This window comes from Cornus florida, unplaced genomic scaffold (genome assembly GCF_030987335.1).
Source record: "Cornus florida cultivar Cherokee Brave unplaced genomic scaffold, ASM3098733v1 CherokeeBrave_3.0.0_Hap2_Chr04, whole genome shotgun sequence".
Lineage (NCBI taxonomy): Eukaryota > Viridiplantae > Streptophyta > Magnoliopsida > Cornales > Cornaceae > Cornus > Cornus florida.
In genome coordinates this window covers 78,437,596-78,463,799 of record NW_026775574.1, presented here as the reverse complement: position 1 = coordinate 78,463,799, position 26,204 = coordinate 78,437,596, and the positions used below count along the sequence as shown (strand labels likewise).

The following is a 26,204-nucleotide window of genomic DNA, read 5'->3' as shown; positions in this document are numbered from 1 at the left end:
CCATTACAAGTATCTTCTTAGCTTCACTAAGATCCTTCAGCTCGAACTCAGTACTTAACTGAATCTTCAACTTATCAATTTTAACTTTGCTCTTAGATGCAATCAATATATCATCAACATATAAGAACAAATATACAAATGATCTATCACAAAGCTTACGAAAATACACACAATGATCAAAACAGTTTCTTGTGTATTGTTGCCCTTTCATGAACTGATCAAATCGTTTGTACCACTGCTTTGGACTTTGTTTCAACCTTTACAATGATTTCTTCAGTTTGCAAACCCAATTTTCCTTACCAGCAACCTTGAATCCATCTGGATGAGATATATAAATCTCCTCCTCCAAATTACCGTGTAAGAAAGCAGTTTTGACATCGAGTTGAGCTAACTTGAGATCAAACTGTGCAACCAAAGCTAATAAATTCGAATGGAAGAGTGTTTCACAACAAGTGAAAATACCTCATTATAGTCAATCCCTTCCTTTTGCGCGTAGCCTTTCACCACCAATCTAGCCTTGAATCTCACACTGTCTTGCCCTAAAAAGTCTTCCTTCTTGGTGTATACCCACTTGCACCCTATAGCCTTTTCTCCTTTCGAAGCTGGACCACCTCACAAGTCTGATTCGTATGAAGAGACTACATCTCCTCGTCCATTGTTTTCTTCCAGTCTACACTTTTTGAACTTCTCATAGCTTCTCTATAGGTAGATGCAATGTCATCATCAACTATGGGTAGTGCATATGCCACCATATCAGTAAACCGTGCAAGTTTCTTTATTTCTCTTCTTGATCTACCAAATGCAATATAATATGGTTGTTGTGGAGACTCTTGGGTAGGAGCCTCCTCATCATCTGTACATGTTTCCTCATCATCTGAGTTACTGACAGGTCTAGCAGGAACAATTGGAGTATCAAGCTCCATCTACTGCGAAACTTCATTGGTCTTGTTCTCCGTATGAAAACATTTCAACATAGAAAACTCATTGAATGTAACATCCCTGCAATTAATGATTTACGTGGATTCAATAACTCTTCAATGAAGTCAAGAAGCTGGCACCTCAAAGATTAGGATCCATGGACACCCAACAAATAACTAATAGTGGTTGTGATCACACACTAAAGAAGAATGCACTCACAAAATAATACGTAGGAGAAAACACACACACACACACAAAAGGAAGATGAGGATTTACGTGGTTCAGCAAGAAGTCTCCTCCTCATCTATGTTGCGCGAAAGTGTGGGCCCAACAAATAACTAATGGTGGTTGTGATCACACACTAAAAAGAATGCACTCACAAAATAAAAAATAGGAGAAAATACACAGACAAAAAGAAGACAAGGATTTATGTGGTTCGACAGTGTGCCTACGTCCACAGGAGCTCAAGATCAATGCACTAATATCAAAACTCAAAAGGTTACAAAATGCTCACAAAGAGAAAATTATACAATATTTTCTCTTCTTTTTTATTGCTCATTCAAACTAATGAAAACTCTCGTTTTCTCCGTCTGATAATCCAAATGGTATTCAAGACTCCTTTATTTATAGGAGCAACAAGCTTATAATCATTAGAGGGAGCCGACAAATGGAGGAAAAGCTGGAGCATTTTGGGGATGAGTTTGCTGAGTCAAAAAGGAGCCCAAAAAATTTGAGCCAATTGCAAAAGCAAAAGTCTAAGCGATACTCAAACTTAACCTTTGTTACAACCTTCGTCAGCATATCTGCGGGATTATCCGCAGTCCCAATCTTCTGAAGGAGAATATCGTCTTCATCCAAAATCTCAAGAACAAAATGGAAACAGACATCGATGTGTTTCGTACATGAATGATGAACTTGGTTTTTTGCCAAAATGATAGCACCTTGACTGTCGCAATAGACATCAACAAGCTCTTGAATAATTCCCAATCCTCAATCAACATATCATCAACATATAAGAGCAAATATACAAATGATCTATCACAAAGCTTACGAAAATACACACAGTGATCAAAATGGCTTCTTGTGTATTGTTGCCCTTTCATGAACTGATCAAATTGTTTATACCACTGCCATGGACTTTGTTTCAACCCTTACAACGATTTCTTCAGTTTGCAAACCCAATTTTCCTTACCAGCAACCTTAAATCCATCTAGCCTTGAATTTCACACTGTCTTGCCCTGAAGAGTTTTCCTTCCTGGTGTATACCCACTTGCACCTTATAAGCCTTTTCTCCTTTCAAAGCTGGACCACCTCCCTAGTCTGATTCGTATGAAGAGACTGTATCTCCTCGTCCATTACTTTCTTCTAATCTACACTTTCTGAACTTCTCACAGCTTCTCTATAGGTAGATGGAATGTCATCATCAACTATGGGTAGTATGTATGCCACCATATCAGTAAACTCTTTAGGTTTCTTTATTTTTCTTCTTAATCTACCAACTATAATAAAATATGGTTGTTGTGGAGACTCTTGGGTAGGAGCCTCCTCCTCATATGTACTTGTTTCCTCATCATCTGAGTTACTGACAGGTCTAGTTGGAACAATTGGAGCATCAAGCTCCACCAGCTGCGAAACTTCTTTGGCCTTGTTCTCCATATAAGAACATTTCAATATAGAAAACTCATCGAATGTAACATCCCTGCTATTAATGATTTTCTTCAACTCAGAGCACCAAAGTCTATACCCCTTCACACCTTCACTATGGCCAAAAAATATGGCTTTCTTGGCTCTAGGATCTAATTTACTCTCTTTAACATGAAAGTAGGCAGTACAACCAAATATTTGCAGAAAATCATAATCTGTAGCAGGTTTCCCAGACCATACCTCCATGGGCGTTTTTCCCTCATTTGCAGCTACAGGCAACCTATTGATGAGATGGCATGCGTATGTCATAGCCTCAGCCTCAGCCCAAAACGCTTTGCCCAATCCAGCATTGGTTAACATACATCTAACATTTTCTAACAAGGTTCGATTCATGCGTTCTACCACCCCATTCTGTTTTGACGTGTCTCTGACTGTAAAGTGTTGAACAATGCCCTCGTCCTGGCATACTTGCAAGAATAGGTCCGATTTGTATTCACCGCCATTACCGGATCTGAGTCTTTTGATTTTTTTGCCAGTCTGGGTCTCCATCATTTTCTTCCACTTCAACAACACTTTTAAAACTTCATCTTTTTGTTTCATGGTGTACACCCATACTAGTCTAAAGAAGTTATCCACAAATGAGACAAATCAATGCTTACCTCCCACAGATGCAATTCTGGTAGGTCCCCAAACATTTATGCGAACATAATCAAGTATTCCCTTCATACGGTGTACTGTTGTGCTAAACTTGACTCTTGTCTGCTTGCCCATAACACAATGTTCACAAAATCCAAGCTTGCAGGTCTTGACACCTTTCAATAGACCCTACTTCACTAGTCCTTGCAAAGCCTTCTCACCTGCATGTCCTAAGCGTACATGCCATAATCTGGAAGCTTCTGATGCATCTACCTCTGAACTGTCTGTAACAGCTGCTGCGCCTGTAACTGTATTTCTAAGGAGAAAATACAATTTACTCTTTTTCATACCCTTTATCATAACGAGAGCTCTATGGGTCTGTATACAAACACAAGAAAGTTATTATGCTTAAGGTAAGCCAGACGAAGTTAGAGTGGTTAAAAATGAGAAGAAATAAATACAAGTCAAACGACAAGATACCTACATGGCAGAAATTGGGAACTGAGAGAACATGTCTTTCCTGGACATTTCCGTCTGAACCCTCACATCCTCTGGAGACCACAGATGCGAGAAGTAAGATAGAGCGGTCGGACCATGTTTGAACATGGTATCACTAGGTGCAACCACCGATCCATCCGCTCGGATGAACCTGGGAGTCCATGGAATCACAGCCGAAGGGGTAGATGAGGTCCCTTCTGCCCCCCCAATAGTGTTACCAGAGGTGGGCACCTCCTTCTGTGCGCTAGGCTCAGGCATCCCAGAGGTCTGAATCCTTTGGGATAAGGGAACGTCGTCAATGTCAGTTCCAGCACCCCTCTCGGATTGGGGCCTCTTTCCTTTCCCTTTCCCTTTCCCCCGGTCGGACTCCTGAGCGATTAGAGGGTTCTCAAACCCTAAAGTTGGGGCAAGGGTAACAGTAGCATTAGGAGCACTAGGATTGCCCCTCTTCCTCCTCCCGAACGATGGGATCTAGAGTTCGTCCATACAAAATCCTCGAAAGGAGATGTTGTCAAGAGCATCTGAGGTAAGTATTTCGGAAGATGAAGGGATGTTGGTCCACACTTCTTCTTCCAAAAGATGAAGCCTAGCCCTACAAATGCCATAACTCAAGTCGTCATAAGGGATGCCCAGAGAATGGAAAAAGAAAGAACAACAGCGTGGGAGGCAAATTTTACACTACTCGCTCTTATGTTTTTTATGTTTAACATACAAGGGGACAGAGCACTCACCAAAAGCGGTTGAGATGGAGAAGTTTCTAGATGCTGGAGCTTGCCAGGCCCCTATAAGGCCCATCTTCCATTCTCAGAGTTGGGTTTATCCGTACAGATCGACTGTTTGGTAAGAGAGAAGAGATCATAATACATATCATCCTGCCTAATTTTACGAGTCTTATAATAGAGAAGAAGGTCCAGAAGATCAAGCTCTAAGTTTTTGTAGTGATTCATAACCAGAAGGACAGACAAGATCCTAAAAAAGTTGAGGATTACTTGAAAGGGGAAAAGATTTAATTTACTAAAGACAAGGGTGAAGAAAGGATGTAGGGGGAATCTAATTTCATTTAGATGAAAAGAAGAAAAGAAGATCTCCCCTTAGAAGAGACCCTCACCAGTCCTCACGTTCAGATTCCTAGGACAACGTCTAATGAGGACGTCGTTAGGGATCTCGTATTTCGCACGAGTGGACTCTAAGTCATTCACCATGACAACAATAAAAGGAACACTTGAATTTAAAAGAAGAAGAAAGAATTTTATAAGAAACAAGAGGAGATCGGAACTAACCTTAAGGAATTGAGTCAACGAAGTCACTGCAGAGAGTTGAGGATGAGAAATCTCTAGGAAAAGCTCACCGGAGAAAGATTTCCTCACCGCTAGATAAAAATGGAAAGATCATATGTTTGGAGAGAAGAAAGAAGAGACAGAAGAAAGGCTTGAAGGCACAAACTAAGGGTTTTAAAGAAAGTAGTCTCGTTGACCGAGGCGTCATAGCAATGATGAAGTTTCATTTCCCAAAGCATTGATCTCTACACTACCGTCCACTTCCCCATGTCACTGCCTTGAGCTTTCACATCATGATTGCGTCCCCTCGTTAATCTCACCCAAATTAATTAGGGAAAGATTAGGGGGGAGGTGAGGGTACTGAGAATAAAACAGGCCATATATGGTCCGGTGCACTAGGCCCAGGGTTTAGAAGGACCATAAGTCCACTTACAGAACGAACTATCAAGCCCAAAGCCCTATTAAGCCACCTCTTAGCCTAACCTCTTGAGTGTCATGAAAAGGGGCCTCCACTCACTTCGGCCCAAAGACTGGCCATTGAAGAATGGCCCAGAGCTTTGGGGAAGGTTTTAGGGCAAATGTGCACTTCTATAAATAGAAGTTAGAGAGATGGAAAGAGGGGGATGGAGTGAAGTGTAATAGATTACTTTCCTAATACAGAGAGCAATTTCTTGCATCTTCACCCATGTAACTGAGTTGGCTGTTCAGATCTTAAAGCTCTAATGCATCTCTTAGTGTATCGCTACACTTTTGGTCTTTGACATTATCGACCTTTCCATTGTACACATGGTTTTAAAATGACAATGGGAATGGAAGGTTTGTTTTCCCTTCAAAAACTTTGTTATATTGATGTGAAGCATGACTTTAGTAGAATTGTAGTAGGAGACCTGGGGAGGCTTACCCAACTGAGGACATTAGGGATTACAAATTTGAGAAGACAAGATGGGATGGCTATGTGCTCTTCCCTTGAAAAGCTGAGAAACCTTCGCTCATTGAAAATAGATTCAGTAGAAAAGGATGAGATCATTGACATTCAATCTTTCTCTTCACCTCTTTGGTTTCTTTGATGGATCCATTTGAATGGCCGTTTAGAGAAGTTGCCGCATAGGATACCTCTCTTCATAACTTGACGGGACTATGGCTGCGTTGGAGTAAGTTAACAGAATATCAACTAGAATCCCTTCTTCAATATTTGCCCAACCTGGTAGAGATTGGACTTAATCAGGCTTATGAATGGAAGGAATTGTGTTTCAAGACCGGAAAGTTTCCGAAGATTAAGACATTGAGGTTTGTAAGCTTAAAAGGATTGAGGTGTGTCAATGTGGAGGAAGGCTCAATGCCACTTCTTGAATTTCTAGAGATTACTAATTCCGAATTGGAGGTGCTCTCATGCATTGAACATCTAACCAACCTTAAATTCCTTGACCATTATGATGTCCCTGAGAAACTGATTATGGCATTGCCGCACTTGAAGAAACAACGTGTGGATTACTGGAAAATAAAACACATTTTGACTATTTGGATTGGAGCTCAAAAAGATGGTGAATGGGAAGGATACCGTCTAGACAGGAGAGCAGATTGACGAGAGAAAGTGACATGACCAGGTTGGTATAATCATCACCTTTGCTGTGCTTTTTTCTTCTCTGGCCACAGTGTGGATCATATTATTTTGGTCGCATACCAGTAGTTTGATATATTTGTAAATACTATAACTTTAATTTTTGTAATTGTATCGATTCTAATTTATAACTGGAAAAACTAATTATGAAGTTTATCCGCATGCTTGAAACACAAGTTAAGAGTTTTACTGTACAATTATTTGAAAAAAAAAAAAAAAAATGAGTGTATTTTAAATTGTATATATGCTTATTGAAGTCAAGTTGCATATTGAGGTTCATAAATTGAATGTATGCTTATATGTGAAAAGTTTTTGTGGTAGCATGACAAATGACTTTTAGCCATGATTTTAGCATGCTAATTTAATCTAACAGAATGTTATTTGGAGTCTTTTGCATGTTGTTTTTTTTCCTTATTATACCAATTAATTGGATAGATTTATGTATCTTAAGGTCAAGTTTAAGGTTACATTGAGATTGTGAAGGGTTTTTTTTTTTTTTTTTTTTTTTTTTGGTTCAGAAGTTAAATATAATGATGTTGAAGTGTTAAAAAATCCTAAGACTATTCAATAAAGGGTGTAAATGAGGAAAAAGATTAAATACTTTTAGCTATAAGCTCCAGCCTCCAGGCCTCCAAAAATGCCGAATACAAGAAGTAAAAAACATCTATGCATCTATGATGAGGCAGACAAGAATCAACAACCAAAATTCAGCATGCCACATTAAAAGAAAAAAACACGAAATAAAAAATAAAAACAAAATAAATAAATAAAAATAAAAAACAAACAAACAAATGAAAATTCGAAATACTGGTGGTTTCAATGACTAACTCATTGTTACGACCCCTTCCTCCCACATTCTCTATCGATATATCTCTATCTTTATATATGAACTTTGGGAGAGAAAAAAAATGCCATCTAAACCCCCCTAGTATTCAGCTTGTTGGATTAGGAAAAGTGTGGGTCAAATTTTAGTGGTTCTATATAGTTTCATTTGGTTCTTTATTGGTATTTCACAATTTCATTTTTCTAAAATATATTTTCAAATTAATAATCAAGGGTACTTCTGTGATTAGACGTCACACGAGTCTAATTGGCTCTTTAAGTTGCTTTATTGCAAAGTAATGTATTATGAATAAAAAAAATTAAAAAATTAAATCCAAGAAAACTATTTTACAGGCAACAACAATTCCTCTTTGTTTATTCAGACTCTTTGTCAGGCACTTAATTCATCTAAATCTGACAATAATCCATATGTTCAATATATTAATATTTTGTTCCATTTGTTGAAATCTGTTTACTTCTCTGTTTTTATCATTCCACTCTCCGCATATCTTTTATTCCATAGAAGGAATATTCCCACCAATGATAAAATATACCCTAGAAATAATATATAGTTTTTGCCTGCAGAATAAAATCCACCAGATTCAAATATGCTTTTGATGTATTCAAAAGTAATTGGCATTCCCTCAACCCAAAGGCTTACTGATAAAATTTAAGAGAGAATGGCTGAGAGTGCAGTAACCTTCCTGCTCAATCACCTGACCATCTTCCTTCAACAAGAGTCAAAACTCCTGGGAGGAATAAGAGAAGATGCTGAGTACAATACGATCTAGAGTGAATCAAATTGCTGAGGGACATCAGAGATACCATTACAAATTCAACATCTCAGAGCACGGCTCAAGCTCCAACACGGTCAACAGCACATGGTATGATCGTCGAGGTAATGTACTTCTACTCAAAGAAGCTGAGCTTGTGCGCATTGATGGGCCCAAGAAGCAGCTGATTGGGTGGCTTGTGGAGGACACCCCAAGACTCAAAGTTGTTTCGGTGGTGGGAATGGGGGGATAGGAAAAACCACTATAGTAAAGAAAGTTTATGATGATATAGAGGTGAAGAATCAGTTTCAAATCTATGCTTGGATCACTGTTTCTCAATCCTTTGATCTCTGAGAGCTTCTCAGAGATTTAATTCGACTTCTCTTTGATGAAGCCAGGAACCGGCTCCTCAAAGATTGGAAGCCATGGACAACAATAACCTGAAGGCACAACTTAAGGACTTCCTCCAATAGAGAAGGTACGTGATTGTTCTTGATAATGAGTGGAGTATAAATGCAGGGGATGCCTTAAAATATGCATTGCCTGACAACAATTGTGGCAGTCGAATACTGCTCATAACACGCATTGGTGGGGTAACTTCTACCTCTTGCGTAGAATCCCAAGGTAACATCTATGTTGTGAAGGCATTGTCTCCAAAAGAGTCTTGGATTCTATTTTGTTGGAAGACCTTCCAAGAGAACTACTGCCCTCCACATTTAGAGGAACTTTCACAAAGTATCTTGGAAAAATGTGAGGGCTTGGCCATTATAATTGTGGAAATTGGTGGTGTTTTGGCTACCAAAGACAAGACTAGAATGGATGAATGGGAAATGGTTCTGCGCAGCCTTGGTGCAGAATTGGAAGGCAGAGACAAACTTGAGAGTATAAAAAAAATACTCTCTTAGTTACAATGATTTGCCTTATTATCTTAAAATTTGTTTCTTACACTTCAGCATATTACCACAGGATTATCATATTAAGAAAATGAAATTGATTCGGCTATGGATTGTGGAAGGATTTGTAGAAGCGAAAGAAGGGATGACTTCAGAAGAAGTTGCTGAAGGCTACCTTAATGAGCTTGTTAGTAGAAGCTTGGTCCAAGTGGCAACGATATGTTATGATGGAAGGCTTAGAAGTTGCCACTTCCATGACCTTTTCTGTGACATTATTATTTCAAAGTCAATAGAACAAAGCATTGCAGGGATCGTTGGTGAAGAAAACACAGGGTGGCCGGAAAAAGTTTGCCGCCTATCAATCTACTATACCTTGGGAAACTTGTAGCAAACAAATCATTTTTCTCAACTTCGATCATTGCTAATGTTCAAAGTGGCAGAGCCTTTATCTATGTCATCAATGCCTATATTATTCAATGGTGGTTTGAGGTTATTGAAGGTTTTGGACCTAAGAGGTGCTTCTTTAGAAACAGTTCCAAATGAAGTAGTTAAATTATTTCATCTACGATATTTAAGCTTGAAGAGAACAAAGATCAGAACTCTTCCCAACTCCATTGGAGAACTTGAGAACCTTGAAATGTTAGATCTTAAGGACACCTACGTAACGGAGTTTCCTGTTCAGATCCTAAAGCTCCGACGAATTCGTCATCTCTTGGTGTATCGCTACACTTATGAAGCTTATCAACCTTTCCACAGAATACTTGGTTTTAAAATGATTGTGGGAATAGAAGGTTTGGCTTCCTTACAAAAACTTTGTTCCATCGAATTTTGGCTTCCTTACAAAAACTTTGTTCTATCAAAGTGAACCATGATAATAGTAGAATTGTAGTGGGAGAGCTAGGGAGGCTGACCCATCTGAGGAAATTATGTATTACAAAGTTGAGAAGACAAGATAAGATGGCTTTGTGCTCCACCATTGAAAAGCCGAGTAACCTTCACTCTTTGAATATAGGTTCAGTAGAAGAGGATAAGATCATTGATATTCAATCTTTATCTTCGCCTCCTCGATTTCTTTAACGATTCAATTTAGAGGGACGTTTAGAGAAGTTACCACACTGGATAGCTTATCTTCATAGCCTGACTAGACAATGTTTAGGTTGGAGCAAATTAATGGATGATCCTTTAGAATCATTTCAAAATTTGCCTAACTTGGAAGAGCTTAAACTTCACTAGGCTTATGAAGAGAAAGAATTGTGTTTCAAGACTGGAAGGTTTCAGAAGATAAAGATATTATGGCTTGTAAGCTTACAAGAATTGAGTTATGTCAGTGTAGAGGAAGGCTCAATGCCACTTCTTAAATTACTATATATTACAAACTGTAAATTGGGGGTGTTCTCGGACATTAAACAACTAACCAACCTTAAATTCCTTCACCTATATGATATGGCCGAGAAACTGATTATGGCATTGGATCCTCACAAACAAGGTGTGGATAACTAGAAAATAGAACACATTCCCAAAGTTTGGATTGGAGCTCTAAAAGATGGTAATTGGGAAGGATATTACCTAGAGTGAGAGAACAGAATGATAGAGAGAAAGTAATATGACCAGGTTAGTATTTGTGTGTATATATGTGTTAATTTATTTATATGTGTGATGTTGTGGCCAGAATTTGGTGCCGGGTCGCGTTGTGACCAACATTAAACTCGATGCCCGCTGGATGAGCTTAAAACCCGACGCCCGTTGGATGAGCTTTGACCCGTTTTTACTCATAGGGCATGGACCCTAATTAGTCTCTTGTAACCCAATATATAAGGGCACTTAGGGTTTGGAGTGGAGGCAAAGGGAGACTCTGAAATTCATACAGAAACAGAGTGAGGGGCTGAAAACTTGTAATCTCCGATTTACATATAGTGAAAACTTTCGCCGGATCCCAACCGTGGACGTAGGCTGTTGCGGAACCACATATAAATTTTTGTGTTCTTTGTGTCGCGTGTTTATTATTCTGTCATGATTCTTGATTCAACTTGGGTTCGTTGCGTTTGTTATAACAAACTGGTATCAAAGCTTTCGGGTTCGAAGCAAGGATGTCGTCCAAGTTTTTAGAAATCGAGAAGTTTAATGGCAGAAACAATTTCAACCTGTGGTGGGTTAGGATGCAAGCTTTGTTGGTTCAACAAGGGTTATCCAAGGTGCTAAAAGGGAAGGATGCACTGCCAGAAAAGATCAAGGACAAATATGAGGTTATGAAGAAAGCACACGGTACGATTTTGTTGTGCTTAAGTAACGAGGTTCTGCGAGAAGTTGCTGAAGAGACTACAATGGATGGGCTGTGGAAGACGTTAGAGTCCCGATATATGACAAAATCTATTACATCTAAAGAAATGGTTGTTCACTCTTCAGATGCATGAAGGTTCGTCTCTGAAAAACCATCTTGACGAGGTAAATAGTATCATCATGGACCTGAATAATATTGATGACAAGATAGAGGATAAAGATCAGGCTATTAATTTGTTGTGTTCTCTACCACCCTCGTATGAGAACTTTGTCGATACAATGATGTATGGCAGAACTGCTTTGTCTATGGAAGACGTGAAGGCAGCTCTGAATTCTAAGGAGTTGCAGAAAAGGGCGTTTGAAGGCAATACAGAAAGTTCGGCAGAGGGGTTATTTGTTAGAGGGAGAACAAATCAGAAGGGAGGGTCTGGCAACAAAGGTCGTTCTAAGTCTAAGAACAAAACGAAGGGGTTAAGACGTTTAATCTGTCACAAGGAAGGGCACTTCAAAAATGATTGTCCGAAGCATAAAAAGGGAAAGGTAAAATCCTCTGAAATTGAAAGTGTGGCTGTTGTAGAGGATAATGATTCAGATGGTGGTAATGTTCTCACAATTTCAGTTGGCAACTCTTATGATGAGTGAATTCTTGATTCCGGTTGCTCATTTCATGCTTGTCCAAATAAGGACTGGTTTACCTCTTATCGATCTATTGATGGAGGGGAAGTTATGATGGGGAATAATACAGCGTGCAAGGTAATAGGTATTGGTACAATTCGAATCAAGATGTATAACGGCATAGTGAGGACACTGACTGACGTTAGGCATGTACCAGAATTGAGAAAGAATTTAATTTCCCTAGGTACCCTGGATTCCATCGGGTGCACTTATAAGGCTAGAGGTGGAGTCATTTAGGTTTTCAAGGGTGCTCTTGTGGTGATGAAGGGATTGAAGAAGCATGGTTTATATGCTTTGTAGGGTAGCACAATCACGGGTTAAGTTGTTGTATCGTCCTCGGATCCGGATTGAGATACTACCAGATTATGGCATATGCAGCTTGGGCATATGAGTGAGAGGGGGATGGATGTTCTAAGTAAGCAGGGTTTGCTTGGTGGTCAGAAACTGGGAAGCTGGATTTTTGTGAGCATTGCGTCTTTGGGAAGCAGTGCAGAGTGAAGTTAAGTATAGGAATTCACAGGACCAAGGGTACAGTGGATTATATTCATTCTGATCTTTGGGGTCCCTCTCAGGTTACTTCACATGGTGGTCGTAGATATATGATGACGCTGATTGATTACTTTTCTCGAAAAGTTTAGGTTTATATTCTGAAGCATAAGAATGAGGCATTTGTTACATTCAAGTAGTAGAAGACCTTGTTTGAGAAGGGGATTGGAAAACAGGTCAAGCGTTTGAGGACAGATAATGGCTTGGAATTTTGTGATAGAGAATTTAATGAGTTCTGCAATACTCACGGGATTGTGAGACATCACATAGTGAGGAAGACTCCGCAGCAGAATGGAGTTGCAGAATGGATGAACAGAATGCTATTGGAGAGGGCACGGTGTATGTTGTCCAATGCAGGGTTAGACAAAGCGTTTTGGGCTGAAGCTATTTTTACAGGTAGTTACTTGTTGAACTGGTCTCCATGAACTGTTATCCGACTGTAAGACTCCAGATGAAGTATGGTCTGGTTCTCCTCCTAGTTACAGTAATCTTAGAATATTTGGGTGTCCAGCATATGCTCATGTAAATGAGCGAAAGCTTGAACCGAGGGCTAAGAAATACATATTTCTAGGTTATCAGCTTGGGGTCAAGAGATACAGATTATGGTGCCCAGAGGCTTCGGGAAAAAAGATACCTATTAGCAGGGATATGACCTTTTATAAGTCTGCGATGCTTACTCCACAGAAAGAGGTAGTTGATTCAAGGAAAACTCAAGGTGTCAGTGAACAGGTGGAGTATGTAGAGGTTCAGTTAGAAGACAGTCCTATTTGGTCGACTCACAAGCAGGTGCAGTCTCAGGCTGAGGGAGATGCACAATTGCAGTAGTATAGTATGGCTAGAGACAGGCCTAAGAGGGATATTAGGCCACCAGAGAAGTATAGATTTTCACATGCTGATTCGGTTACTTATACACTTAGTGTTACAGAAGATATTGATGAGCTGTGTTCTTATCATGAGGCCATCACAAGTGGAGAGTCAGCAGAGTGGTCTGTTACCATAAGTGAGGAGATTGAATCTCTTCATAAGAACCAGACTTGGGAGCTAGTTAAGAAGCCTAAGGGCTAGAAGATTGTGGGATGTAAATGGGTCTTTAAGAAGAAGGAAGGAAATCCAGGGGTGGAAGATACGAGATACAAGGCACGCTTGGTGGCAAAGGGCTATACACAGAGGAAAGGGGTGGACTTCAATGAAGTGTTTTCTCCTGTGGTGAAACATATCTCAATCCGAGTGTTACTTGCTATGGTTGCTCTGTATGACTTGGAGCTTGAGCAGCTTGATGTCAAGACTGCTTTCTTGCATAGTGAGTTAGAAGAGTAAATTTATATGTATCAACCTAAGGGGTTTGAGATTCTAGGAAAGGAACATCATGTTTGCCTACTGAAGAAGTCCTTGTATGGGCTGAAGCAGCCTCCTAGACAATGGTACAAGCGATTTGACACCTTTATGGTTGGGAATGGCTACTATAGGAGTAAGTTTGATAGTTGTGCGTATCACAGGAAGGTCTCAGATGGTTCGTATTTGTACTTGTTGCTGTATGTTGATGACATGTTGATGGCTTGCAAGAACATGTCTGAAATTAACATGTTGAAGGCTCAGCTTAATGTTGAATTTGAGATGAAGGATCTTGGTGCTACGAAGAGGATATTGGGAATGGAAATTCAAAGGGACGGGAGCAGGCAGATTGTATTTGTCACAGAAGAAATACATTGAGAAGGTGCTGGAACACTTCCGTATGCAAGCATCGAAACCTATGAATACTCCATTGGTTGCCCACTTTAGACTTTCAGCACGATTGTCACCACAAACCGATGAGGAGGTAGAGCACATGTCTCATGAAAAGTATCCGAGCAATAGATAATATTTGGATGAAGATAGTATATTGGTTTTGTGTGTGTGTGAAAATCCTTTTGTGTGTGCAATCTTCAAGTAACACTAGAAGCTTGTCTTTGGGTGGGTTTTCTCTCTTTATGTAAACCATATACTATTTGGGTATTTATTGAGAGTGTTGTGTGAGTCTTCTTTGTTGGTGAGTTAGTGATGTGAGAAGAGAGATTATTGTGGGGAGGAACCAAAATGTTCTTCAGTTTGTAATCTTCTTCTTTATAGTGATATGAATCATTATCGCTTGTGGATTTATAAATCCTTGTCTCACTTGTGTGTGCCTATTTTAGTTTTTTTCTAATTATTTTTCTCTTTGTCTCATGAATCGAACTAGTTTCCTTCTCACCTAGTTTGTACTTAGTTTCTTAGACTGAACAATATGTCACATCCTAGTAAAGTCCTCAAAACTTTCATTACCGTGCAATCAGTAACATCCGAATAAATTCAACAGACCTTCTCATTTGTTACATTTAAGAACCCTCCTCCCTCCATGCCAGATTGCAGTTTATATTTTTAAGGCAACTTACTCTTCTCACATCAAACAAATACGAAGTATATAATATGTGGTCCACAATCACCTGCTTTTTACTATAAATAGGAGTCCTTCCCACTCTTCTAAAACCACCAAGCAACCAAATATATCATCAATGCAGCAGGGCCAAAGTAGTGGTAGCTCATGAGCTCCCCGGAGAGGAAGAAAAGTGAACCCTCCTCCTCCTCTAGTGAACCCTCCCCATCCTCCTCCAGCACCACATCATTTTGCCCCTGATCCAGAGTACTTACTGATGAGAGTTAATAACCTATCTATTGAACTGAATCAGGTCTGGCAGTTATGCCGAGCCATAAGAAGGCAGATCCACCGCCTGGAGAGGGATTTCCAAGATGATTCGGACTCAGCGATAATCGAGGTTCTAGGGGAAGACAGCTCATCCGGTGCCTCTTATCCCATTTGATCATTCTGTTAGGGGTGGTTCTCTGATATTGTGATGGTGTGACTGTCTGTGGTTCTCTAATATTTTGATGGTGTGACTGTGTATGATATCTGCTAAGTTTAAGTATGTATGACATGGTCAATGTCTACTATATCCCAAGTTTTGGGGTTATAAATTTTTTTGACTGTCTGCTCTCCCTTTTTGTTGGGTTATAGGGGAGATGTAAAATATTGGCCTCTCTGCGCCATTTAGGCCCTTTGGCTTTGGTTGTTTTGTAGTTCTTGTGATATGTAAAATATATATTAAGTGTTAACTCTTTCATTATGTATAATACTTTCAGTACATGAGTTTAGGCAGGTTTTTATTTTCTGAATTGTGTGAATCAGAATATGTTTTTATATGACACACAATTAATTTAGTAGAATGGGTAATGAATTGGTGTCAGTGTGGCAGTTACCATTTAAAGGTTGCAAAAATGATATATTCTTGAAATACATGTATGCATCAAGCAAATGAATAATACTATGTACGATTAATTGACTAGACTAGGTAATGAATTTCTGTCAGTTACTATTTAATGGAATCCAAATATATGGCGATTACCATTTAAAGTTGGTAAGAAAGAGGAAGGGTTACCATTTAAAGGAAGGGTTACCTTTGAATGAATATAGGGGTTACATATATATACGGTTAGATTTAACGTGCATTTAAATCAGAGTCCTCTTAAAAACAAAACTATACATCGTACATAAGGAGATAGAGCTGCAAAATACGATTGATGACGTGGTTGGCCGAATTGATGACATATGTTTCAAGTCTTACACCAACAAGTATGAGTGGTGAGTTTTTTGTAAAATATTGCATTTAAAGTTTTGATGCATTATTGGTTGGTTGATTAGGAGATTTAATTTATTTGGGGAAATGCAACAATATGGGAATGCACCTTAGACAACTTCATTGGACCATTATGATGTAGCAGAGCAAATAATAGCAAGTGAGGGCCCACGGCATGTAATAGGAGAGAGGCGTATCTACTTACAACATTGTTTTGAGTCTAGGAATAATGATGCAAGGTTTATAAGGGGTGTGGTACGATTTATACCATTTTATATTAAATATTAATTTTCATAAATTCTAACTTTTCAAATGTGAATCATAATATATGTTTGTGTGGTTCTTGTAGGTTGAATGGATTGTGTACAACCAAAGCAAAGGGTTGGCATTCCTGCGTAGAGGTGGACTTGAGTATACATATGTCATGTGTATTGCGTTATTGTTTGGAGACAAAATACAGAAAGAGGCCGGAATTAATTTATTAAATGTACTATGGATAAATGAACAACTCAGGGGACCATTGAAAACTATGCGAACAAAACTGCTTACAGTGATTCAAAAGGGGAAATGTTGCAATAGTAGATTCTTTGAACATATCACTCAATGCTGCCAAGAAGGCAACCACATGAACTGGCAATGCTGGATTTTTAACGAGGAAGTCATTACTTACCATCGTTGTTGGTGTGATTTAAATGTCATGGTGTTGCAAGGAAAGCTTTCAAGTAATTATATAGAGTCATAAAATTCGTAGTAAAAGCCCTTGAATGGTTTCTGCGAAATAAATGTCATGTATTAGATAATATGGTTTGTTATGGTGTTGTTAAAATAAATTAGGCTTTGGAAGATCACATATTTATTTTGTCTTATTGTTTGTATTGGGTTGTCTTATTGTTTGCCTGTACTCTATTCAGTAGTCATCAATATCTCCTCTCTATCCTCACTAAATACTGCAACCCACCTATATGTAGAAATATAAAAATTTCCTTAAATTGCATGGTGAAATTATGAGGTTTTAAAATACAAAACAGGTAAGGGTTACCATTGCGTTGCGGTTGTCAGTGACCGTTTTGGTACTGTGGTAACGTTAGGAATATAACCCCTATAAATTTGGACTTTCCTACATTGTAATTCCTAATTTCTTGGGCCATCCATCTTCATTGTTGAACCGTCTTATTCAAATACACCTCTCAAATCTTGGAAGCTCTAATCATTAAAGTACAATGGCTTCCTCATCAAACAGTCGTGTAGGTCAAAGAAATTTCAGGCCAACGAATGTGTTCACGATGGTTCGAGAATCTTCTTCTTTATTTGCATGCGTTTCTTATTGCATTTTTTCCGCTTTATTTTCTACTCTTGTTGATCTTATTTTGAAGGCCATTAAATTCGTAATAATTTGTTCTTATGTTTTATTTTGGACTTTCACGTGCCATCTTCCACCCAACCACCGACGTAAGGTATATGAATAAAACTTGTTGGTGTCGAGATGAACATAATATGGCAAACGTTAAAATCTCAGGGAAAGAAGGCAGAAACAAAGGAAAGCTCTATTATGCATGTCCGAAGGAACGACACAAACGTTGCGGCTTCTGGGAATGGTGTTACCCTATTTCAACGAACATTGTTTAAAGTGCAACTTCAACTAACCCACATGAATCACCATTTTCTCAGTCCATGGGAGAAGACATAAATTGGGTGGATGATATGGAGGATTTAAATTCTGAAAGTACAGTGTATGCTTCAACTGTGAGACTTCTCGAAGCCAGCAATGTAAATGTGAAGCTACTAGCAAAGTTTGGGTTTTTTATGACAGCCTTATGTTTTTTGTTAATTATAATTATTTTTCTTAACTTGTGATGTGATTATGAATTTCTGCTTTTTACATGAATGGATGGAAGAAGCAAAGGAAAGCTCTATTATGTATGTTCGAAGGAACGATATGAACGTTGCGGCTTCTGGGAATGGTGTTACCCTATTTCAACGAACATTGTTCAAAGTGCAACTTTAACTAACCCACATGAATCACCATTTTCTCAATCCATGGGAGAAGACATAAATTAGGTGGATGATGTGGAGGATCTAAATTCTGAAAGTACAGTGTATGCTTCAACTGTGAGACTTCTCAAAGCCAGCAATGCAAATGTGAAACTACTAACAAAGTTTGGGTTTTTTATGACAGCCTTATGTTTTCTGTTAATTGTAATTATTTTTCTTAACCTGTGATGTGATTATGAATTTCTGCCTTTTACATGAATGGATGGATGTTCCCTATAACTTTGGAATGACATTTTGTATAAGTTTATCAAGATATATGAATAGTTGTCCTTGTTAAGTTATACCCAATGATATCACTTATAAACCTCAAAGAAGTAAACCCTAAAGTCATAAAATTTATAGCATTCATATGAATTATATAATTTGATATATCCTAAACAAGAATTATACAAAATTATATCAATTATAACCCCTACAGAAGTAAACCCTAAAGTCAACAAATTTGATAGCATTGATATGATTTATATAATTTGCTATATCCTTGTCAAGTTATAGCAAATTATATCAATAAACACAAAAGTCGTTCAGAATAAATTAATTCATATGAATTATATAAGTTTATCAAATTATATCAATTATATCCTTGTCTTTAATGTAATGACCCGGTCATTTTCCTCCCTTTCTTTTTTCTCAAATTTTACGGATAAATTTTTTTCGTTTAATTTTCTTTTCCGAGTTCTATTTCTCGTCACTAGGTGTCATCTCATGTGCTTGGAAGTGATTTATGAGACTCTTTCGTTTGGATTGACAACTTCTTTTAAGGACCGAGTCATTTCACATTTTTACTTTTTGGACACTATTTACTTTTCATCTTTTTCCCCATTTGTCACTTTTAGGCACAACCTCACTTTTCATGCTCGGAGTTGGTTTTTGACTTCATGTATCTTCATTCTATGTGGTTTCCACGAAATACGTATCTTTACTTTTGTAGAAAAGTATTCTGGTTGTTCCTAGTGTCCATAGGGGCATGGATGCACAGTTCTTTGGAAACTTTTTCTTTTCTTGGGGTATTTTTCATAAATATCTTTTAAAGATATTTTATTTCAGGGGTTTTTAAGAAAATATTTTTGGAAGATATTTTCATTCTGGGTCATTAGTGTAGTTAACTCTTTTTGTAGGAGTCATTGTGCAATTAACGAAAGTTATTGCAAAATACCTCGTTTTGAGCCTAGATTCTCGTACGGGATTTATTTTCACTTTTCATCAACTCCTAAACTCTTAGAATTTCCTCCCGGTCATTTTCCCCATTGTTAGGGATTTCTGACCCCAATTGCCGCCGAACTTGTTCGGGGCATATCTCTCTGCTCGGGACTCAGTTTTTGACGCCGTTTCTTTTGTTGTTCATATTTTCTCATTTCGATTCTTTTTTATGCATGGAGTTTTGCCGTTTGAGCCCATCTGATCAAATTCCACTTTTTCGGACTCGGTAGGGCCCTTTCGGGGCACTTTTAGGGTTTTACTATAAATAGAATGTCTTAAAGTGAAAAATCACTTTTTCCATCATCTTCCTCCCTCTTTGGTCGGCAACCATGGAAGCTCCTTGGGCTGTCACCTTCTCTTCTTCTCCTCCACTTGATTTCCTTTGTAAAAAGTCTTCTGCCTTAACGTTTATCGTATGCCTCGTCGTGCTCTACCTTTCCCCCTTATTAGAATCCATTTCTAACCATTTTTGAGTTCGAATTTTGATTTTCATGGTACCTCAAAGGTTAAAGTTGCTTCCCTTGTTGTCCCCGACATAACCTAGGAGTATTGTTGGATTCAGATCACTTTTCTTTCGGTGGGGATTTGAGATTTTCATCTCAAATTGAGGTAGGGGATGTTATAGTTTATATTATTAATGTATTGCATGCTATTGATGCTTGTGCAACTCATTTACATGTCTTTGTATTAATTCTAGAAACTTTTTTATTTATTTTTCTTGTATGAACTTTAATTCTCCCGGTTGGTTATAGCTTAGTTTAAACTTGTGGCATATTGTTATATTACACCTTGATATGATCATTGACATATATTAAATTGAGAGAATTTGGACAAGTATTGAAGTTTTATTTAATATTTTTCATGTAGCCTTATCTAGCTTGAAATCAATATGTGATATCATATTATATTATGCCCTAGCATACTCTTCAACATATGTGAATTTGAGAGTAATCGGATGTATTTTAAAATCTAGAGATAATTAATTAATTTGATTAGTTAATTTATTCCAAGTGTACTATTCACTCAATTGGATTTCTGACTTGATATTATTGATGTGCATGCCATATACTTTCACATATATTAAATCGGGAATATTTGATTAGGTTTTGAAACCTTTCATTTATTATTTTTCTTGTATGAAGGTTTAATTATCATGGTTGTAGCTTGCATGGAAATCACTTGTATTAGGCTATTAAATCAAGTCTTGGCATGTTTTATAATATACTTTAATTTGAGAGCATTTGGATGAGTTTAAAAACTAGAGATTTTAATTAAAAGAATTAATTAAAACATATTCAATGGTTCCACGAGCTTGATTAAGTTTCTAACTTGATATTCATGATTTTCTTGACAAGTTCCTTCACGTGTATCAAATTGAGAATATTCGGATATGTTTTGAAACTTATATTTAATTATTTTCCTTGTATAGAACTTAATTTACATGGTTGTAACTTATATTTCATGGGACTTTTAACTTTTTGTCATGTATCTAGACTCCATGTATCTTGGTTTCATGAATGTACTTAATGAACTTGCACAATTGTCTTGGAATGATTTAATTATCCAAGTATTGCTTAGTAAATAATTAAATCATTAATCTTATACTTATGGTATATTTACATTAAAGGATTCCTTGTGTTTTAAATCCTAGTTTGTAGTCTATGTAGATGCATACTATGATTTTTTGACATTTCACATGCTATTATAGTTGAAAACTTAGGGCATGACTTGTGTGTTTCCAAAATCTTGGTTGTGCATGAAACGTGGTTAATGCATTTCTTGTATCTTGCTAGTATCTTGACTTGCACAACTTGTTGATTTTGAAACTTGGGATATCAATCAAGATTTAACATGGCAATGACTTGGTTCTAGTATGGGAGATAGAGACTAGGGGAAGGTACCTATGGGTTAGTAGCCCTAAAATGATCCTAAGAGTACGGTTTTAATCCGGGCGATATCCGAGTATCCACATTGGTTGATTTCACTCTTTAAATTTCAAGTTGTTATTCGTTGAAGATTTAAAACTTGTCGTGTTATGTGGAATGCACCAATCTTGTTTAGTTGCATAGTGATAAGTGCTTAAATGTTGCACATTTCAGCACCTAAGCTAGGGTATTTCAGTCTTTGCATCTATCTTAAGTTTATGTTTTAGTCCTAATTTATGTTTATGTGTATTTCAGGGCAATAAAGTTAAAATGAGCTAAGAACGGTCCAATTAAGCCTTTTTGGAGTTAAGCAAATATTTTCAGAAAATGGCACAAAACGGTCAATCTCGGGCCTTTGATGATGTTCCCAAAGATGGAGAAGCAAACCAAATAGCCCGGGGCAAAAATGGAGCTGAATAAGGCTTAAAGGAATTTTCTAACTGTGGGGGATCGATCCCCCAGGGTGGGAGATCAATCCCCCAGGACTTGGCAACATTGAATATTTTTATTTTAATGTTTGGGCTTATTTTGTAACCTAGTGGGCTTTATTAGGTTTATTACTTAAGCCCAGTGAGGCCCATTGTTTTTAGGGTTAGTATTTATTAGTTTAGTGATTTATTATTTAGAGAATGAAGTTTTGATTATTTTTTAATCTGTATCGTGATATTGTTCTCTCTGAAAGAAAACGAAAGAAAGAAAAAAAGCGAGGGTTTCAAGAATATTTTTTACAGAGGCTTTGTCTACAGTTGAAGGAAGAAGAAGAAGGGCCAAAAGATGGAGATAGGACTTGTTGACACCATGATCATCTCCTCCATGAGCTAGTTCTTCACTTAGGGCTTGGATGAGCCCTAAGTTCATGTAACCCTAACCTTTGTATTTCTTTTCTTGGGGAATTATTATGTTGTAATTAAATTGTATGGCCTTGCGATTTCTTAATATATACATGCTTGATTTGATAAATTAGGGTTTGTATTGATAAATTCTTCCATTGAAATCTCCAATTGATTGTATGTCTATGTATGATTAATTAGGGATTTTATTCTTTATTAGATGATTAGAATTTAATTCTTCCATTGATTCTATATGAAAATTGCATGTCTAGGTGTGATTGATTTAGAATTATACTCTACACTAGATACTTCTTTTAGTTGTATTTAGTGATGGCCATAGCATGAGACTTAGTTGATACAATTGTCAATTAATTTGATGGATAAAGGCTTAATCATGATAGATTGTTTTACAAATTAGCTTATTTGTCATTAGTTAATTGTAGTAAAGTAGGCAATCTGTGCTTGATTATTTTAATCCATGCTTCTAATTACAATTAGTATTATCTTCTTGATTGATGCGTGCTCTTATTGGATACATTTGTGAATGTGTATGGTGGGTTATGACATAGTCTTGAATGGGTTTTACACTTTAGTTTAATTGTCATTAGGTAGACAATTCATTCTTGATGTTGATACTCTATGCTTACAATTGTGATTTGTGATGATAATGTGACCACATCTATAATTACACTAATAAATTCCCCATTAATTGAAAGCATATGGTTAATTGCATGGGCTTAGTGGTGAATCCTAACCCTAAGACTCTCTTCCTATCTCTTTAATTCTTAGTTTAATGTCATTTCTATTTTCATGCTTTTAATTGAATTTTAGTTTAATCACTCCACCAAAATATTTTTCTCTCACACTCTTTCTCTCTCTCTCTCTCTCTTCTTTCTTTTACAATCTAATTAGCATTAAAATCAAGTTTAGTCCCAACACGTGTTCAATCCCTTGGGTTCGATCCCTTCTCACTTCATACTACATAGTATAAGTGTCTAACGGTTTACAAATGTAAACTATGATGCCCGCTTGATACCATTTCCAAAACCAAAGTGTTGTGCATTATTTTGTGCACACGCTCGGGTCGCATCATAATTTTGGCGCCGTTGCCGGGGATTGACGGTTTAGTTGGAATTAAATTAGGCATTAGGGCTAATTTAATTGTTTTCTTAAAATTACTATTTTCTTACTAATCCCCCTTGTTCAATTAGGTACTTGAAAAGAAGAGGAGCAAGCATTGGATATTGGCACCATTGTGACATTGTTGCTACAGACTTTCGTGAGCTTCCTTGAATTTTTTTTTTACTATAATTGTTCAATTCTCTACATGCTTGCGAGATAGCCCTTGTCGAGGCTATCACATTGTTTAAATTCTTGTCCAAGCATAAGCCCAAAAGGAGGCTACTACTTTCTTGATAGAAAGCATCGGCCCGTGTGGAGGCAATTTAATTTTATGCATTGATATAACATGGGAGTATGGGAACATCGTATGTGGAGGTGGTGAATTGTTGTTGATTTTTGTTGTGGTTTGTTGTGAAGTTGTGGTCTAATCTTGAATCATCCATTCGGTGTTAGGAGGTAGTTCTAGGAGAATTCTTCCCATCCTTGATTATCCCACATTTAATGGAAAACCAATTCTAAAATCTAGGGCATATGGATAATCTAGGTGAGTATCACCCTCTTAATGGGCATCCACCTCAAGGTGTGCATCCATCCTTAAGAATTCCACATCCTAATGTGTTTCCACAACCCAATCAAATGCAACAACCTCCAATAATACAAATCAATCCTCAAGATCATTTAGTTTATCCCCCAAATCCTAAATTATCTCTTCGGGATCACTACACTCCAAATGAATACAATGCACCAACATGCATCAGGTTGCCAAACTTTCGGGCAACCCATTATGAAATCAAGCCCGCAACCATCCAAATGTGCCCCATTTTCTATGGGGTAAACAATGAAGAACCATATAAACATTTGGATGAGTTTTTGGAAGTTTGTTCAACCGTGAAAATCACGGACCTTCCGGAAGAAGTCTTAAAAATGAAGCTTTTCCCTTTCACTCTTCGGGAAAAGGCTAAATATTGGTTCAATAACTTGAGGGCAAATTCAATCACATCTTGGGCTCAACTACAATATGAATTCCTAAAAAAATTTTACCCCGCAAGTAGAACCGATGCTATGAGAGCTTCTATCCGTGAATTCTCCCAAAATGAGGGAGAACCTTTACATGAAGCATGGGAGCGTTTGAACGATTTGCTACGGAAGTGTCCACATCACGACATTCCAAAGTGGCAGTTAGTTCGCTGCTTCTATGAAAGCTTATCCGATACCCAAAAAGATATGGTTGATGCTTCATGTGGAGGAGCCTATTTGGACAAAAATGAAGATGATGTGTGGCATCTTTTTGATTGCATGAGCGAAAATTCAATGCATTGTTCTTCATCGTCCCGATTGGGCCAAAACTTGAATGAAGGAGGGAAGAAAACCTCCAGTCTTTCTCAAGTGGAAAGTTCCATGGAAATTGCCGCCGAAGTCAAAAATCTTACTCAAAGGTTTGATAAATTTCTTTTGAGCCAAAACCCGGCAATTCAATCATCCAACTCTTTCCATTCTCAAAATGTGATGTGCATGACTTGCTCTAGTTATACTCACAATACTTTCAATTGTCCTCTTGGACAAGTTTTTCCGAGTGAGTATCAAGAACAAGTCAATGCTGTTTTCATTCATCCGGGAAGTAATCCAAATTCTAACTCCTACAATTCTGGATGGAGTGATCCTAACTTTTCTTGGAGAAATCAAGGAAGATGTATCATTCCTCCTATTCATAAAAATTCCCAAGAAAAGTATGTGCCTCCCCACCTCCGAAATGCAAATTCTCAAGCATACCACTCTCCATCTTATCCTCTTCCAAATGTGAATCAATTCTCTAATTCTCATTCTTCAAATCATCAATCTTATTCTCATCCACCTCAAGAGCCTCCTAGGAATCCCACTTTTGAGGATAAGGTTTTAGAAGCTTTGGGTGATCTTCAAAAGGAAAATCAAGTGTTTCATTCACATTCTCAATCAATTGCAAAACTTGAAGCCCAAATTGGGCAAATGGCTAAATCAATAAAAGAGAAAGGGCCTATTCAACCTAAGATTAACCGAAAGGCATACTCCATTTCCACCTTGAGGAGTGGGAGAAAAATTGATAATAAAGTTGAGAGACCTAGTGAAATAAGTGTTCCAATGCAACCAAGTGTTAGCTCGTTTACAATTCCCAATTCCATTCCTACTTCACTAGAGTCAAATGGTCACATTAAGGAGCCAATTCCATCATCATCATCTTCCTCCCATGTAGAGAAGCCTTATGAGCCAAAAGCTCCATTTCCTCAAGCTTTAAATTCTAATCCATTTTCGAGGCAAGAAGGAAAAATCCATGACATGATGGAAGTTTTTGAACAAGTTAAAATCAACCTTCCTCTTCTTGATGCTATTCGCCAAATTCCACCATATGCCAAGTTCTTGAAGGACTTGTGTACTCAAAAGAAGAAGAACAAGGGACCAAGCCCAAAGAAAGTACTTCTCACGGAGCAAGTAAGCTCTATCATTAAGCTTAGCACCCCACCTAAGTTCAAAGACCCTGGCGCTCCAACCATCTCTTGTACCATAGGGAACCATGAGGTAAAAAGGGCACTTCTTGACTTAGGGGCTAGTGTTAACGTTATTCCTTACTCCGTGTATCTTCAATTAGGTTTGGGAAATCTTAAGCCAACTTCGGTAGTTATTCAACTCGCCAATAGGTCTACAAAACAACCAAGGGGAATTGTTGAGGACATCCTCATCAAAGTCGACAAATTCTATTTCCCGGTTGATTTTGTTGTGCTTGACACTGAGCCGGTTCCCAATCCTACCACTTACATTCCCATCATTTTAGGAAGACCATTTCTTGCCACCGCTAATGCGACAATCAATTGTAGGTCCG

General features: G+C 37.8%; 1 protein-coding gene and 1 pseudogene across 1 annotated transcript; one reads left to right on the top strand and one right to left on the bottom strand.

The window, feature by feature from the left end:
• Positions 1–8,181: 8,181 nt before the first annotated feature.
• Positions 8,182–11,490, top strand: LOC132305155 (disease resistance protein RPM1-like). The gene is made up of 5 exons (XM_059802834.1): positions 8,182–8,311; positions 8,706–9,068; positions 9,202–9,425; positions 9,579–9,870; positions 11,147–11,490. Exons 1-5 carry the CDS (start codon positions 8,182–8,184, stop codon positions 11,488–11,490), a joined length of 1,353 nt encoding a protein of 450 aa, XP_059658817.1.
• Positions 11,491–24,420: 12,930 nt separating this feature from the next.
• LOC132305915 (small nucleolar RNA R71) lies at positions 24,421–24,519 on the bottom strand (annotated as a pseudogene).
• Between the last annotated feature and the right edge of the window lie 1,685 nt (positions 24,520–26,204).

What these genes read in the sequence shown, in the direction of transcription:
- LOC132305155 (XM_059802834.1), top strand. Translation starts at nt 8,182, where the DNA reads ATGCTGAGTACAATACGATCTAGAGTGAATCAAATTGCTGAGGGACAT. An exon ending in CACATGGTATGATCGTCGAG is followed by an intron (nt 8,312 to 8,705) that starts GTAATGTACTTC and finishes GTATAAATGCAG; the next exon opens with GGGATGCCTTAAAATATGCA. An exon ending in AGGCAGAGACAAACTTGAGA is followed by an intron (nt 9,069 to 9,201) that starts GTATAAAAAAAA and finishes GGATTGTGGAAG; the next exon opens with GATTTGTAGAAGCGAAAGAA.